Consider the following 16,368-nt stretch of genomic DNA (forward strand, 5'->3'; position numbering starts at 1 on the left):
TACCAAACTTTAAAATATAAATAGACTCTTTAAAAAGCAATTTATTTTTTAATTAATTTTCATCACAATATGTATCAATTTGTTCCAAAACAGTACCTTTCAAACCATTAATACTGCCATCTCGAAATTCATTACAGTGCAATGCTATTGCACTTTCTTCCCTTTTGTTAACTATGTCCCTAACATGTTCTAGTAGCCTAATTTTAAATGGTCTTTTTGTTTCTCCAATGTGAAATGTATTACAAGGGCACTTTAAGGCATAGATAATGCCTTCAGTGCCACAACAGAAACTATTTTTAGTTTCAAACAAGCCATTAATTTTTCTAAAATATTGAACAATAAAATTACAAGCCATATACTTTTTACAACCAATAGTTCCTAATTCTTTTATATTACCTTATATTCTCATTAAGGGGGCTACCAACTTGGACTTTACTAATAAATCTCTAAGATTTCTACTCCTCCTAAATGACATAATAGGGTACCCTAATTTTTTCACAAATGGGTCATTTACACATAAAATATACTTCCAATAGTACATTAATAGTTTTTTTTATTGTAGCACTAAAACTACTAAATGTAGTAGTAAAATATATAAGATCCTGTTTTTGAGTTTTATTATTCATTTTATATTGTTGTGTACATCTAGTAACAGTAGACTGTAAAATATATTTTTAAATTATTTTTCCAACATTCTTCTAATATTTCTTAATCAAAACCTCTCATTCTAAACATATTAATTATATTGCATATTTCCGTTTTATAATCAAATTCATTATTACATAATCTAAAAATACGAATATATTCCCCAAAGGGGACAGAATGAATAGTATGGGGGGATGACAACTATCTGCCCTTACAAATTGTGATCCAGATTTTCTGTGGACACTAGTCTGGATAGTCTTGTAGTTACTACCATCAATATTTACATTTAAAAATGATACATTTTTTCCAACTTTTAACCCATCAAATTCTAGTCCAAACATATTATTTCCTAACATCCTAACAAATCCTTCTACTACTTCTTCACCAGCTTCACACAAAAAGATCAAATTGTCTATAAATCTATAGTAGAGCTTCACATGTCTATGAAAAAATGCACTCCTACAGATGTATTCCTTTTCGAACAAGGCCATACTAAGGTTTGCATATGAGGGGGCAAACGCCGCTCCCATTGCAGTTCCTCTCTTTTGTCTGTACAAAGCCTCTCCGAATTCAAAAAAATCTTTCAGATCCCGTCTGCATGGGTGTCATGAAGTTTGTCACTTCTGACTTGAGTAGTATAGAAGCTGGCTTTGCAGAAGCTTTTTTACAGATGCTTCCGTACTGGGGGGTAGGGGTGGGATGTGGATGTCAAGGGTGATTTGCTTATGATCAGACCTGACCAATGAGGGGGTGACCAATGGTGTGGAGCATCTATCGCCCATGCTGGTAATGATCAGGTCTAGGATATTGGAGCCCCTGGTGGGACAATGGATTAGTTGATTCAGGGCATTGGAATTTATGAAATCCAAGAACCATTGGGAAAAGGTGTTGATGCCAGAGTAGTTTTCCCAGTTGATGGCAGGGTAGTTGAAATCATACAGTATTAGGGCGTTTGGTTGTATCTTAATATTTTCCAGTATGTTTAGAAAGGTGCAGTGAGAATCTTGGGGCATGGTGGGGGATCTGTAGCAAGCTACAGTTTGGATTGCAGTCTTACCTAATGTTAGTTGCACCTGGAGAATTTCAGATGCATTGTGTTGAGCAACTAGCCTGGATGTGACACCATTAAACTTTTGCTTACTCCAACGCCTTGGTTTTAGGACTGGTAATGGCTCATTTCAGACGAGGTCCTGTACTTTTTTATTTGTCACATGGGTCTAGACATTCAAGTGCTGGAAGGGGAGCCAAACTCCAGGTGCTCATTCTAAAAGGTCAAAGGCTGGGTTAAGCATCTCCAACCACAAGATATATTCACAGCTGATAATGTGTGCGAGGGTTCATCCTTTTCTTGCTGAAGAAAAATACACATTCATGTGACAAAGTGGTCACTATTTGGAGGAATACAAGAGAGGAGGTTTGGACCAATGGATGGTCCTTCAAAATCCTTGCCTTTTCCCCTGTATTCTTAGCATTACACTACCTAGGACAACAAAGATGATCTTCATGGTGGTTTACTCTTCTATCCCTGCAATTCTGCAAGAAGTCAAGTTAACTTTGAGTTTTTTATCTCCTTCATCTTCTGGTAGTGGACTTAATCGTGAGCACTTGTAGACGACTTCTTGTTGTACTCTCAGCCCACAAGATAAAGCATACAAAGACAGTGGTGGTGTATTTCCTTAGCTAGTGATCTGGAAACTGCAGGGACATTTAGAAATACTGAATGCAGGAACTTTATGGTACACACCACAAAAAAACACATGGGAAAGGCAGAAAAGAACAGGGGTATTATACAGGGGAAGGGAGTGCCTTACCTCATTGAAGTATAACATCACATTATGTGCTGACGTAAGGAATGCACATTCCTGAACTTGATAGTGTCAGAATGTGTTTGTGTTGTGCTGAAATCAGTAATTCAGAACAGGAAATCTGAAAAGGACCAACTACAAAAGGCCTTCCAGTTCAAGTTTTTATGCAGGCTAACATATATGCAACTACTGGAGGAATAGTAAAAAATATTAATCATTTCAGTTACTACAACCCCATTAAAGTTAATAGCATCCATGTCCACCTTTGCCATACTAGTGGAATGAAGATTTTTTTCTGGCATTTTAAATGCCACCATTAAAAATATCTAGAGAGACCTATGCGAGTGCAAAAAGGCATGCACACCATTCTCAAGGTTACTACCGTCTATAATTTGACATTAGTCTGAAGTTTTTAAACCTGTAAAATGGTTACAATAAATGCAGTACTCCAAGAAAAAGGAACCAAAACAGCTATTAAAGTATGATGCACAGTGGCAGACAGTACAATTAGACTGAGGTTAACTCTACATTCAAAAACACTTCCACCAAAAAAATTATCACTCGGTTAATGAAAAGCAGTGTTCTCTATACTCCAGATGCAGGATAGTAATGTGGGCAGCAACTCAGGGGCAGGAAAAAGAACTTGCAAGGTGCAACAAATTGCCTAATATTTACCACACCCAATATCATTAGGATTATTACTGTAAAGTGTTATTTACCCACATGCTGGAGAATGTATACTGCACAAAATCAAGGATTTTTCAAGCCAAGACAAAATCTCTTGGGATGTGTGTCATGTTTATTGTGCAGCTTCTTACACTAATGATGTTTTGTTTGTTTAATGTGATGCTTAAATTCATTCTGCTTACTACAGTGATTAACAAATCCATACTGGTCTTCTCGCTGATTAACAATTCTTCCAATAAACTATTGCAGTTACTGATAAGGATCAATGCTGTTACGTTTCAGGTTAACACAATGCTCACAGACTACACATTCCAATTAGCAAAATTGATACACCCAGGATACAGAGACAAGGCATCTCCGTGGTCAGTGCAATCACAGTCATCCTCTGCCAATCTACACTGAAAGTAGCACAACTTGATTCAATAAGTTGAACATGTGCAATGTAATCATTCAGAAGAAAAGTGGATGGGATGAAGGACGTTACAAAAAAAAAATCTGGACAATGTTCCAATATAGCAACTAAAAATAAGAGCAATGAGGCATGAATCAGGTCAGTTCATCTAATTTTCACCAGAGATGAACCTGTTTCATAAACCTGGTGGCCCCTGTTTAAGCCAAGGGCATGAACAGGTTAAAATCAAGTCTAAATTGTAGAGTTTAACTCTACTATTCAAATGTATGCCAGAGGATTTCTGCTCAAATTTGAAAGTGTCAAGTCATATTTTCTAATTCCACAAATCATTATACATGTATGTTACTGTCATGTTTATTATGAGTATACTATGAATGCTAAATGACCTAGGTAATGTCTGAACACAGTCTCATACAAGTCGATCGATCTGGATAACAAACAAACAAAATAGTAGGTTGCAACAGGCATTATGGTGATGACCTATCCAATCAAGCCTAATATCTTCCAAAGTCTAGTTGACCTTGCCATTGATATGCTACCTCTCTATGACAGTCTTTAGTCCAAGGAAATATTAATGAATGACTTACCCGGCCAACTGTAGACGATCTGGGAACATCAGATGACTCATCTTCTTCCTGAAAACAGATTCATATCAGTAAATTATCCCATACAAAACAGAAGTACAATCCATACAAATTTATTATTCTAGCTGTGGTGAATAGGTTTCACCCACTCATTGAGAAGTCTAAGATGATCCTCCTAACTTATCTTCAATGTACTGCAGTTACCTACAGCCTCCAACTACACTACATTACTTAAAAATGTTGTCTGGAAATGGTACCTTCATGTAAGGATGGCTAATAAGCATAAACTGTAATATATGCCCTGCAACTGTCACTAGTATCGGAACATCGAAGCAGCTTTCATGTCAGCAGGCATCTTGTTGGATCATCAGATGTACAAATTGGGCTCAAATTAATTCTTCATCAAAGCTGATTTCAAAAGGACATAAGTGAGATAATTATCTTTCCATTTACATTTTTTTACCACCTGACTGGACATCTTTCTGATGAGTCATGAAAGGGACTATTAAAAAAATGACAACCAGAGTGAAATTCATCCACATGCAGATTATGTAACACATTAAAAGAAGACATAATGGTCACTGTGTTTGCTGAATAAGAAGCTCTTGGAAATCTGTTCTAAAGTAGGCACCAATGTATCTCAGTTTATCTTCTTTAAAACTTCTCATTTAAAAACAAAAATGAACAATCTTGATGAAATGTGCAATGAGCAACATCCTAATTGACAGCGGGACAGAGCTACGTACCTTAAGGAAAAATGTCCGACTGAAACTGGGAACTGCCCTGAATGCCATACATCCAAACTTTAGTGTTCTGCAAAACTGTGTTTTCATGCAAATAGCCACAGCACAGACATTTCCAACAAAAAGCATACTGAAACACGCTGGCAGTGAAGTGATTTGTGTGTGAAAAAGTGGTAACAAATGGATGCTCCTTCCCGGGATTTGGCAAAATAATTAAGTCATTACTTGGAAAGGTGTACAGGAGGTAAGAAAAAAGAATAGTTGTGTAAAATCTTAACATAACCATAGATGCTCTTCTCTTCTATGTTGCAGTATTCTAACATGTGGGATCCTCCGCCTGAGGTGACCTAAACACCCAGCTCATATACAAAAAGCTTAGCCTGGCTGCTGTAAGGTAAGCGAGACATCACACACAGGAACCATAAATTGTGGGCCATAAATGCAATGTCCACATGCACACACCTCAGAACTGAATACCCAAGTCGGACAATAGTCTAAGGCAAACTGAAAGGATGCCATCCAGAAAGGGAAAGATCTTAGAGGGGGGTAGGAGGGTGGTTTAAGAATACTGTAACATGGAAGAGAAGGACATCTATGGTTATGGTAAGATTTTATACAACTATTCTAAGTCCTATTCTCATGTTGCAGTATTCTAACATCCGGGAGAGTAACAAAGCTCAGCATGTGTTATGGGAGGTGGAAGAGGATGCAGTCTCCAAGAATCCAAGGAGGATGGTTTTAGCAAATCCTGCCTTAGCCCTACAGATGCAGTCCAGTTTATAATGTTTAAAAGTGTGGACTGAAAATCATGTGGCAGCCTCTAAAATGGTGGCTGTATCTAACCCTTTGAAGAATGACCCTGAGGAGGCCACAGCTCTGGCTGAGTGGGCTCTGACTGTGTAGGGTAACTATTTCCCATGGAAGGAGCAGCAGAAAGATATTGTTGTGGAAATCAATGAATATATAGCTTGTTTGGATACAGCTTTCCCTAGAGCCCTGGGGTGAAAGGATACAAACAGCTGGTTGAACTTTCTGATGTCTTTAGTCTTATCCAAATAGAATATAAACTGTTTCTGATCATCAGGGGAATGGAGCACACACTCACTGTCATTCTGAGGGGAAGGAAAGAAAGTGGGTAAATGAACAGATTGGTTAAGGGATAGTTCACTGATCACTTTAGGCATGAAGGAGGGGTTTGTATGAAGACAGACCCTATCCTTATGAAAAATATAGTAAGGTAGGTTTATCCATGAGTGCTTGTAACGCTGAGATTCTTCTGGCTGACATTAGGGCTACAAGAAGCACTGTTTCACAAGAGAATATCTTTAAAGTGGCTGACGCTGCAGGTTCAAATAGAGCAGTAGTGAGTTTTTCTAGAATAAAATTCAAATCCAAAAGAGGAGGGACAGGTTTTATCAGTGGTCTGATGTGAAGGGCTCCTTTGAGAAAGTGTGTCACCTCTAATTTGGATAGCAATGGTGGACAGAGGTAAGCAAGCTGAGATAGCTGACAAATGGACTTTCACTAAAAAGTATGAAAGTTCAGATTTTAGGAGCTCACACAAATAAGACAAAACTAGAGGTATATTTGCCTGAAAGGGGTCTATTTGTCCGTGAAGACACAAAATGGGAGAACCCTTTCCATTTGGATAAGTAGGATATCCTGGTAGTGGGCTTCCTGGCCTCCTGCAGGACAGATAGCATGTCCTCTGAGTAAAGGTGTCTAAATGGGATCACAGGTTTATCACTCACAGGGTTAGAGTGACTTTGTAGGTGTGGGTGGATGAGAGATCCCTTCTGTTGTGTGAAGAGGTCCACCTTGTGAGGCAATTTGTGGTGATTGCCTTTGGCTAGTGACAAAAGTGAGAACCAGTGCTGCCATGGCCAAAAGGGGGTCAACAGCAAGATTTTTGGCTTGTACTTTCTGTGTAAGAGGGAAAGGGGGAAAACATATAGAAACATTCCCTTCAAGGAAGTTGTGAAGGCATCCACTCTCTAGGCTTGTGGGGAGGGGGACCTTGAGTAAAATAGCTGTAGTTGTCTGTTCTGATGGGAAGAAAACAGATCTATCTGTGGTGTACCCCACCAGTGGACTATGTCCAGGAAACCATTTCTGTGCAACATCCATTTGGGATTTTGAGACACTGATGCATCCGCCTGATCATTGTTTTGTGACGGGATGTAAAGTGCCTGTAGTGATACACTGGATAGGGCAGCCAATTCCCATGCTTGGATGGCCAGTCTGCAGAGTAAGTAAGACATGGTCCCCCCATGCTTGTTAATGTACCACAGTACTGTGATGTTGTCTATAAAGATTTTGAGGGGACCTGGATGTATGAGGGGAAGGAATGCCTTCAGGGCTAGGAGAAGGGCAGTCATTAACCTGATACTGATGTGCTTTTTGTGAAGGTGGGAGTCCTACTGGCCCCTGCACCTTGAGTCCATTCATAGTGGCCCCCCCATCCCAGATCAGATGCATCTGTGTACATCTGTTAAACTGCAGTGAGAGGCTGTAAAGGAAGTCCTGGGTTCAGATGAATTTGCTGAATCCACCACCTGATTTCTTCCTTTAGACAGGGAAGGAATGGCACCTGAAACTCAAGTGGATGGGCGTGCTGGGACCATACATCGTTCAAAAACCGCTGAAACATTCTCATGTGTAGCATGGCAAGAGGTAACATGGGGAGAGTGGCTGCCATCAGACCCAAGAGGCAAAGAAATTCCCTGGCTGAAATGCAGCTGACAAGGAGCAGTTTTTAAAAGAAGTTGGTCAGTGATGTGACCTTTTCTGGTAGGAGAAAGGCCCTCATCAAATCCATTCTTATTCAGCAACCCAAGAAAATCTGGTCTTGGGAGGACCTGAGAAGGATGACAGTGAAGCCCATGCTTTCAAGGAGGTAAATGGTGAATTGAAGGCATCTTTGCAAGGTACTTGGATCCTCTGCCTGGACGAGGAAGTCATCCAAGTATGGGAAAACTTGAATGTGTTTTGTTTTGCAAAAGGTCACTATGGGGGCTAGACATTTTGTAAATACCCTTGGTGCTGTAGACAAACCAAAGGGCAAGGCAGTAAACTGATAGTGTGAAGACTGCATTGCAAAACTCAGAAATTGGCGAAAGGCTGGGTGGATGGGGATGTGAAGATTAGCGTCCTTCAGGTCAAAAGTAGCCATGAAAGAACTGGGTGTCAACAGTGGAAGAAGGGTTTGCAGGGACAGCATGCAGAAAGTGAGTACATGCAGAAAGAGGTTTAGAAGAGACAGGTCCGGGATGGGTCTCCATGTGCCCTCCGTTCTTAGGACTAGGAAGAGCCTGGAATAGAAGCCTTGACCTTCTGGTCCTGGGCGCACCGTTTCTATTTTGCACTGTAGGACCATATCTTGAATCACCTGAGGGATAAGATGAATTTTTTTTGGAAGGAGGGGTATATCTTTTAGGGAAGGTTTTTCCTGCCAAGTCATAAACTATCCTTTTTCCACAATTGATAGAACCCAGTTGTCTGAGATGATTTGTTGCCACAGGGGAAGACGATGAGAGAGGTGGCCAGAAAGAAAGAGGATGATGGTAAGGGGGGGGGGGTTCTGACAGGCCTGTCAGGAAAGGGCTTTCTTTGATTAGTTTGAGAGGTACTAGATCTGGAAGAGGAAGGTTTCCTGACACCTTTTCTGGATTTGGAGATAGAAGGTGCAGAGGCCTTCCTGACTACAATTTTTTTGGCAAGGTAGTTTCTGTTAAACGTAGTTACTGGTGAGGCAAAGAGGTGCCTGAGTTCCTGCAGCTCCTTGCTCTTCTCTTGCAGGTTTTTGAAAAGTTCTGCTGATAGTTTTCCAAAGAGGAACTTATTGTCAAGAGGGACATCCATAATCTTGTTTTTGAAATAATCTGGCAGTGGCTGTAGCCTGAGCCAGGACTACCTGTGAAGGAATGATGCTGATGAAGCTGACCTAGCTGTTGCTTATGCAGCATAATTTGATGGTGCGTCTAATGACTTGTGCAGCTAAAGAAAGTTTAGAAGCAACATGTGGTTTGGTGGGAGAATCTGGAATGGAGGACAACAGATTCATTGCTTGTGAAACTTGGTCTAGGGCATATTTTACCGGGTCTAGGATATATGGCCGAAAATCCATTTGGCCAAAAATATTTGACATAGGGTCCAAATTGCCAAAAATCCATTTGGCCGAAAACACTAATGACAGTGTATATGCCCTGTTCCCCACTGTAGTGCGATCTCGGAGTGAGAATATTAAAGTGGGGGGTGAAGCCCCCCCACCTAAATAGGTTTAGAACTACTTCCTCATAGTATGAATTGAATAGCAATTAGACAATATTAAATAATGGCAGACATTACTAAACTGAACTGGGTGGGGGGCTACACCCCCCATTGTAGGGGGCTGTGCCTCCGTTACCCCCTACTTTATTATTCTCACTCCGAGATCGCACTGCAGTGGGAACAGGGCATATACACTGTCATTAGTGTTTTCAGCCAAATGGATTTTCGGCGATTTGGACCATATGTAAGAAATTTTTGGCCATATATCCTAGACCCATTTTACCATATGAGTTTGGTAATTAATGGCTCTAAAGGCCAGGGTTGAAGTATAAATCTTCTTTCCTAACCAGTCCATCACTTTTATATCTTTATCAGATGGCAGTAGGAAAGAAGAGGGCATCTGTCTGGATTGTTTGTCTGCTGAGTCAGCAATAACAGCTCTTTATGCCATGGGAGGTTTAATAAGGAATATGAAGTCATCAGGGACTTTATAGAACCTGTCTGATCACTTGGGGGCAGGTGGCTGAGACTCTGGAGTCTTGGAAGCTGAGGCAAAAGCATCCAAATAGACTGGGATTACTGGAGGTATAGCTGACGAAGAGGGTGACTCCATCTGCAGAAGCTCATAATATCGCTTTTGTACTTCCGTCATTTGTGTGGAATCCCATTTAAGGTATTCCCTCATTTTGGAGAAAGTTTCCCCAAAGGTAATGTCCTCAATCAGGGAATAAGCTTCCAAGGAATCCTCGCCAGGAGAATAGTATTCCAGGGGAGAAGCCAGATGAGAAGCATAGAAGAGGGACTCATAAGAAGAAGAAGAATCTTCCTCATGGGTCAGTGGATGTGGCAATGGGCCAGCAGAAGCAGGCTTGGGGCTCAAGGTTGGAAGAGTAGCAGGAGTCTTTAATGAAGTAGGCCTCAGGGCCAAGGAGGCCTGAAAGAGAGATTGGGAAAATGCCCGCCAATCAGGCAAATCTTTTGATGGAGGAGACAAATGCTTAGACTTCTGTTTCATTTTCAGAGGAAGCAGTCTTAGGTGCTGGCTGAGTAGGTGAAGGCCTAGTATCTGGTGTCAGCCTAGGACTAGAAGTGCCTTCCTCAGTAATGGATGGTAACATTAGCCGTTTGGGCAAACCTGGTCCCCCCAACATTGGAGGCCGTCGCTGGTATCTCCATGGATGTGCAGGCTGGGGAAACAAGGGCGGCATCCGAAGTGGTACCTGCCAAAGTCTCCAAGCCTATCGGACGTACCTCATCTCTCACACAGGCAAGCTGGCAGGATGTCTGTACTCAGAGGTGCAGTATCTGGCCTAGCTACTTTGGCTTCCTTTTTCGGCGATTCTACCAAGACGGCCGGTTCCAATTCCATATCTAATGCAAGGCGTTTGAGTCTTTGCTTCTGAACGAAAAGCTTTAGGGCTGCAAGATGGCTGCACAGCATTTTAGGAACAAACGACTGGCAGATGGAGCATGCCTTTCAGTTGTGGGTAGGCCCTAAGCAAAATAAGCAGAGGTCATGGCGGTCTTTGTGCAGAATTTGTCAACTGCACTTACATTTTTCCTTCCTAGATGACATGGGATGGAATCAGCTAAGGATAAATTATACAGCAACCTAAGCTAGCAGAGAAAAAAATTCCCCAACGGGGTACTTATCTTTTCAGGAGTCACTTGCGTGGAGCAGAATGAGCGAGCTGACATTCAACATAAGTTCTGAGGTCTGTGCATGCAGACGTCGCATTTATGGTCCCTGCATTTGATGCCCCACTCACCATACAGCAGCCAGGCTAAGCTTTTGTATACGAGCTGGATTGTTCAGGTCGCCTCAGGCAGAGGAGTCCATATGTTAGAACACTACAACATGAGAATAGAAGGATATGTTTTTTTCCCCACATGGAGGGACTTACCATAACCCTAGAGCATTACAGACTACACCTTTTCACCCTTCTCATCCATCATTTAATAGTTTTGATGACTTTTTATGCTTTCCTTAAATGGACAACTTCAATATCTTTTCCCACTTTCACTCCCTCTGATGGCTAAAATAGAGGCATAAAACAAAGGGATGTGGACCTTCCTTCTCTGTACAGAAAATAAAAAAAGTGGGGAAAACAAATGGAATGGATGAAGGTGGATGAAGGGATGATTCAGAACCATGTAATTACACTGCCTTTAAATTAATACAATTGCGTAAGTCCTACTTACCCTTAACAGTAAATGTTAGAATTCCTCTCAACCTTGGTGCCATTTTGGGGTATCCGCCAAGGTAACCCAGTATTGACCAGCTTTCAAAAGCTCAGACTCCCACTCCCTCCCTGTGACAGCTAAACCGGCGGAGTAAATCCTGAGGAGGGAGCCTTCAGCTGTCAAAGAATGTGAGTGTTAAGCCTTTTTCACTTTCACAAAGGAAGACGGAAGGAAGTACCTGAAGCCAAAATCATCTATCGAGAGTAAATTCACAGCCAATCATAATACCATATAAAAACCAAATTCAAGAACAACTGAATCAAAGAGGATGAACACACCTCAATTATGCACAGTCTGGGGAATGGTGGGTGGGTGCTGCCACTGAGGAGTTTGAAAAGGTAAGAAGGTTTTGGGCAACTGTACTATGTTCATCATTCCCACCACCTCAGAGGCATTTTAGGTAGATTCCCAAAGCTTACCCTACCTGACAGATGTAAGGATAAGGATTCAGGAGCCCATGGAGAACGTTCCTAGCAAAGCCTGCTCTGGATCTGGAAAAGGAATCCGGTTTGTGGTGCTTTGCAAAGGTATGAAAAGAGGACCATGCTGCTGCTTGCAGAATGTTTCTAGAGTCCATCCTTTCCAATATGCCATCAAAGAGGATAAAGCCCTAGTCAAGTAAGCCTTAACCTTGCCTGGAAGAGATTCACCATTGTGGGAGTAACAGATAACAACAGCACAGGATAACCATCATGAATCAGTTTGGTTAGAGAAATGTTGATATTTCATAGCCCCATATAAGACACAAAGAGTTGTTCAACATTCCAAATGGGCTTTGTTCTGTCAAGACAGTATCTCAGCTGCATGTGCGCATCCAAGTTATGTAGAAACTTTTCCCTCTTGTTTTTGTATCAGGATTTAACAGCGGGAGATTTATGGCTTGATTCAAGGTAAATTTAGAAACAACTTTAAATATGAATGATGGATTACTGTGCTAACTCAACTCTGTCCTTGTGCAAAATCAGACAGAGTCGGCCAAACAGGAGAGCTTGCAGCTCAGAGACTCACCTTGCAGATGGCAAAGCAATGAGTAAAAACAGTAGTGATTCCTAAATCAGCCTGAGAGGAAGGTTCAAAAGGAAGTAAGGTCAATGTTTTCAAGAACAAAGTTGAAGTCCCATGGGGGGGGGGGGGGGTCTCACATGCAACACTCCTTTCATAAACTGTTTGATGACAAAAAAGGGGGGGGCGGATCCATGGGCAGTTAAACTGAAAAGGCTGCAAGATGTTTTGATAGAAGCATATGACAAACCATTTCCAAGTATCTCACACAGATATTTCAAAACCAGAGGGTTAAAAAGCCTTTCGAACCCCAGTTATTGGCAAGGAACCACCTAGAAAACCTCTTTGACTTGCAAATGTAAGATTTTCTAGTTGTAGGTCTTCTTGCCTCCTTAAATACCTGCTGCACTTCTTCATGGAATAAATGCCTAAAAGGTATCAAAACACATATGGATTTGGATACTAAAATCCAAGCCGTTAAATTAATCCCTTTAGTCACATACACAGGTCAAGCATACTTTTATCAACCGGAGAAGTTGTAGATGGCAATTAAAAAAAGAGTTGAAGGATTTTATCTGGGAAGGGAAGGCAGCAAGGTCAAATGGGATAAATTGTTTCTACCAACAGAACAAGGGGGACTAGGATTACCTAATTTGAGGAGGTATTTTAGAGCAACACAGTTAAGGCTCTTATACATAGCACAAGCAGAAAACTATAATTCAAAGTGGAAAGGATTGATGCTGACACAGGGAGGAAGCTTAAGAAATCAGGAGAGATTGGGATTTTAGATGCAGACTCTTAAGGAGTACAACCAAAATCATATAGAGTATTGCATTCATAAAATAGCAGGGAATATTCTAAGAATCAAACCAGCATGAGAATGGCGAAGAGATTTTACCAATATGTTGAATGTGGTCAGGGATATAGATAACAAGCAAGAGGGGGCTGGGATTTACTGGAGAAAACTGGCAAAGGAACCAAGGTACTGAGAACAAATAACTAGAAAGGGAAAGGTAATAGAATGGGAAGAGGCCAAGAATTTATTTAGACCATACATCTCAACCTGGAAACATCAAAAATCTGGACAAAGACCATGAAAAATAGGTAAAAAAAAAAATCTGTATGCTGATTAACATAACATTTGCATGCATAATTGTGCAGCCCCACCCACTTTTAATGGAATTGAGGGATATCAACTTTTAAATGCAAACTGAACAACAGGCAACCAAAATATGATCATGAAACACAAAATAAGAAGAAAAAGAATAGTGTTTTATTTATATTAATATTTGAACTTGTGCAAAACTGAAATACAATATTCCTTTAGAAAAGTAACACTGGGTGAGGCTGCGCTTGCCTTCAGCCTTCTTTAAATAACAAAATATAAACCAAAACAACAAATTATTTATATATTATTAACACAAAACTTTGAACTTGTATAAAACTAAAATAAAATTATCTTGTATAAAAATTAAATTTACTGTCTTGTACTAACTAGTGTGCTTACTTACTACTATATATACACATATAAAACAAATTCTAACAAGTACTACACTGACTGGTGTAAAATTTAAATAAATAAAAATTAAATAAGGTCTGGAATCCAGATTCTAAACGTGTATAAAATAAAACTTAAATAAATACAAAATAACAAATTAAATTTTTACCTGTAAACTTACTAACTAGTAAAATACAAAGTAAACTCAGTCACAGGCTGCAAGCAAGTAAATGTATGCTGCAGTCATCCTTTAATGCTAGTCTGATTACATCCCTTAAATACTGAACTTTGAGTCTACTAGTACATTACAACACAATTAGACTAGTAGAGTGTTTGCAAGAGGAGTGCTTTGCCCACCATATCCCATACATGGGCATGGTGCCCATGCACCTGCTGACTACATATGCTGCTAACTTAGAATATTAGTCTCTCAAATACCATACAAAAACAAAACAGTCTTGCTTGCTGCCTTGCAAAGAACGAGAACGTAAAAACTATAATTTAATATAATACGATACAACTACGAGTCGGTGCAGACCATGTTTAATGGAATGACAAATGTTCACTGCAAATGCAAATAACTGTTTAAACTCACTGGATTACAACACAAAAGTGTGGAATGAACTGCTGCTTTTTAACACTTCTGCTACTTAATTTTATGTACTCTTCCTCCTTCCCTCTATTTTCAAAAGTGTACCATCCATTTCCCAAATAAAGACACTTATAACAAAGCAAACAGGCTAGCTAGCTAGCAGTACTTAAAAACAATGCAGGCACTCACTGACAGTGAGTCTATGAGTCAAAACATGTCATTTCTTTCTTTCTTATAATCTTATTATAACTCAGTTTTATATTACTTTACCTGCTGGAGGTGTATGAGAAGCTGGGGGAAGAAGCAGCAGCAGAATAAATAAATATTTTCATGATTTGTGACCGCCGACCCTCTGAGTGACAAGATTCACCACCGCACAGCTCCAAGAGTCTGTTAGACTTGTCTTCTGCTGCTATGACTGCTGCCAGTGCCAGTGTCCAGAGAAGGATGGCTGGTTTGGTCGCCTGCTGAGTCACTAGTCCTCCTGAGTCTGACTGCCTTCTAATTTATGCAAGTGCCACTGCCAAGGCAAGTAACCAAGTATGCAGCAACTTGAAGTCAATCACACACACTTATCTGAAATAAAAAAAAAAAAACACTGGTCTGCATGCTAGTATCTCTCTGGCTTCTGCTCTGCTGCACATTAGTTCTGTTGCTTTGTGCGTCTATCACTCACTCAGCCCAGAGCAGCCCTCAGCTGAATTCCGACAGGCTGCTCGCAAAGCTGATGTCACCACGCATGCCTCCGCATGATGACGTCAGTGCGAAAAAATAGAGAAAAAAAATGTTTCAAAAAAGCCGGGAAATTCAGAAATTAAGGGGTACCACTCGGGAATCATGGCACCCCATTATTTCGATGCAAAACTCGGTAACAACCGAGTGATTTGGTACTACTGAGAGGTATGATTTGAACTGCAGGTTAGCGATTGCCTATACTCTGACACCAATCCTTGAAAGGGAAGGTAAAGAGAAAGAAATAGGGGGGGGGGTCTTAAATAAAAGGACCACCACTGGTAGAGTTTATAACAAAATTCACAATAGAAGCTGCTGTTAAAAAATGAATAATTAGTAAAGCATATAAAATATTGCATGATAATTATAAGAATCAATCAGAGGAGCTTAGAAAGGATTGGGAAGAGAGACTAAATAAGCAATTCACAAAGGCAATTGGGGGGGGGGTTATATGTATATCTCCCAAATATGCAACAAAATCTACAAGATTTGGGATCTTCGCCTGGAAGTGTTTACATAGGTATTTTTATACCCCAAGTAGACTCAAGAATTTTTCCTCAGGTGGACAGCAAATGTTGGAGGTGTGACGGGCATGAAAGAAGTAGCTGGGAACATATTTTTTGGGTGTGTACTGAGCTGGCAAGTCTTTTGGGATTCCCTGAGGACCACTCTGTCAGACATGCTGAGTGAGCAGACTGGACGGACTGGGGAGAGGATTTTTTTTGAGCTATACTACAGAATTATAACTGCCTAGATGTAGCAAAGCCTTGCTGATCCTAATGATAGTGACGGCCAAAAAAGCAATTATTAGAAAATGGAAATCGAAGTCTAGACCAACTTTACAAGAAGCAGTGAATACAGTAACAGAGATAAAACAACTGGAATTGGGATCTTTAGAAAAGCAAGCTACATAGGAAAAAAATGGTAATTGTGGGAACAATATATATGCATTGCAGGAACGAGGTTCAAGAGGCAGGATTTGAATGAGCCATATAATGCTTAACGACAATGACTGGATTGTTTATAAGTGAAGTTTAATATTTACAACTACTGTTGTTTAAATAGTGTATGGGATGTAAACTGTTTGCAACTAAAGTGACATTTCATGTGTTTATCATTTATATAAATGTGAGATTGCCTTACTTATATGTGTAA

General features: G+C 40.3%; 1 protein-coding gene across 1 annotated transcript in view; it reads right to left on the reverse strand.

Moving 5' to 3' along the window:
• The window catches only part of BRWD1 (bromodomain and WD repeat domain containing 1), a gene marked incomplete in the record, with an annotated part of 4,378,631 nt that overhangs the window by 549,361 nt on the left and 3,812,902 nt on the right, over positions 1 to 16,368 (reverse strand). Inside the window, 1 exon segment of the mRNA XM_044071461.1 lies at positions 4,137 to 4,184. Coding sequence (XP_043927396.1) covers positions 4,137 to 4,184 — 48 coding nt within the window.

Source organism: Protopterus annectens, chromosome 5.part0 (genome assembly GCF_019279795.1).
Source record: "Protopterus annectens isolate FY-2018-M chromosome 5.part0, PAN1.0, whole genome shotgun sequence".
NCBI lineage: Eukaryota > Metazoa > Chordata > Ceratodontiformes > Protopteridae > Protopterus > Protopterus annectens.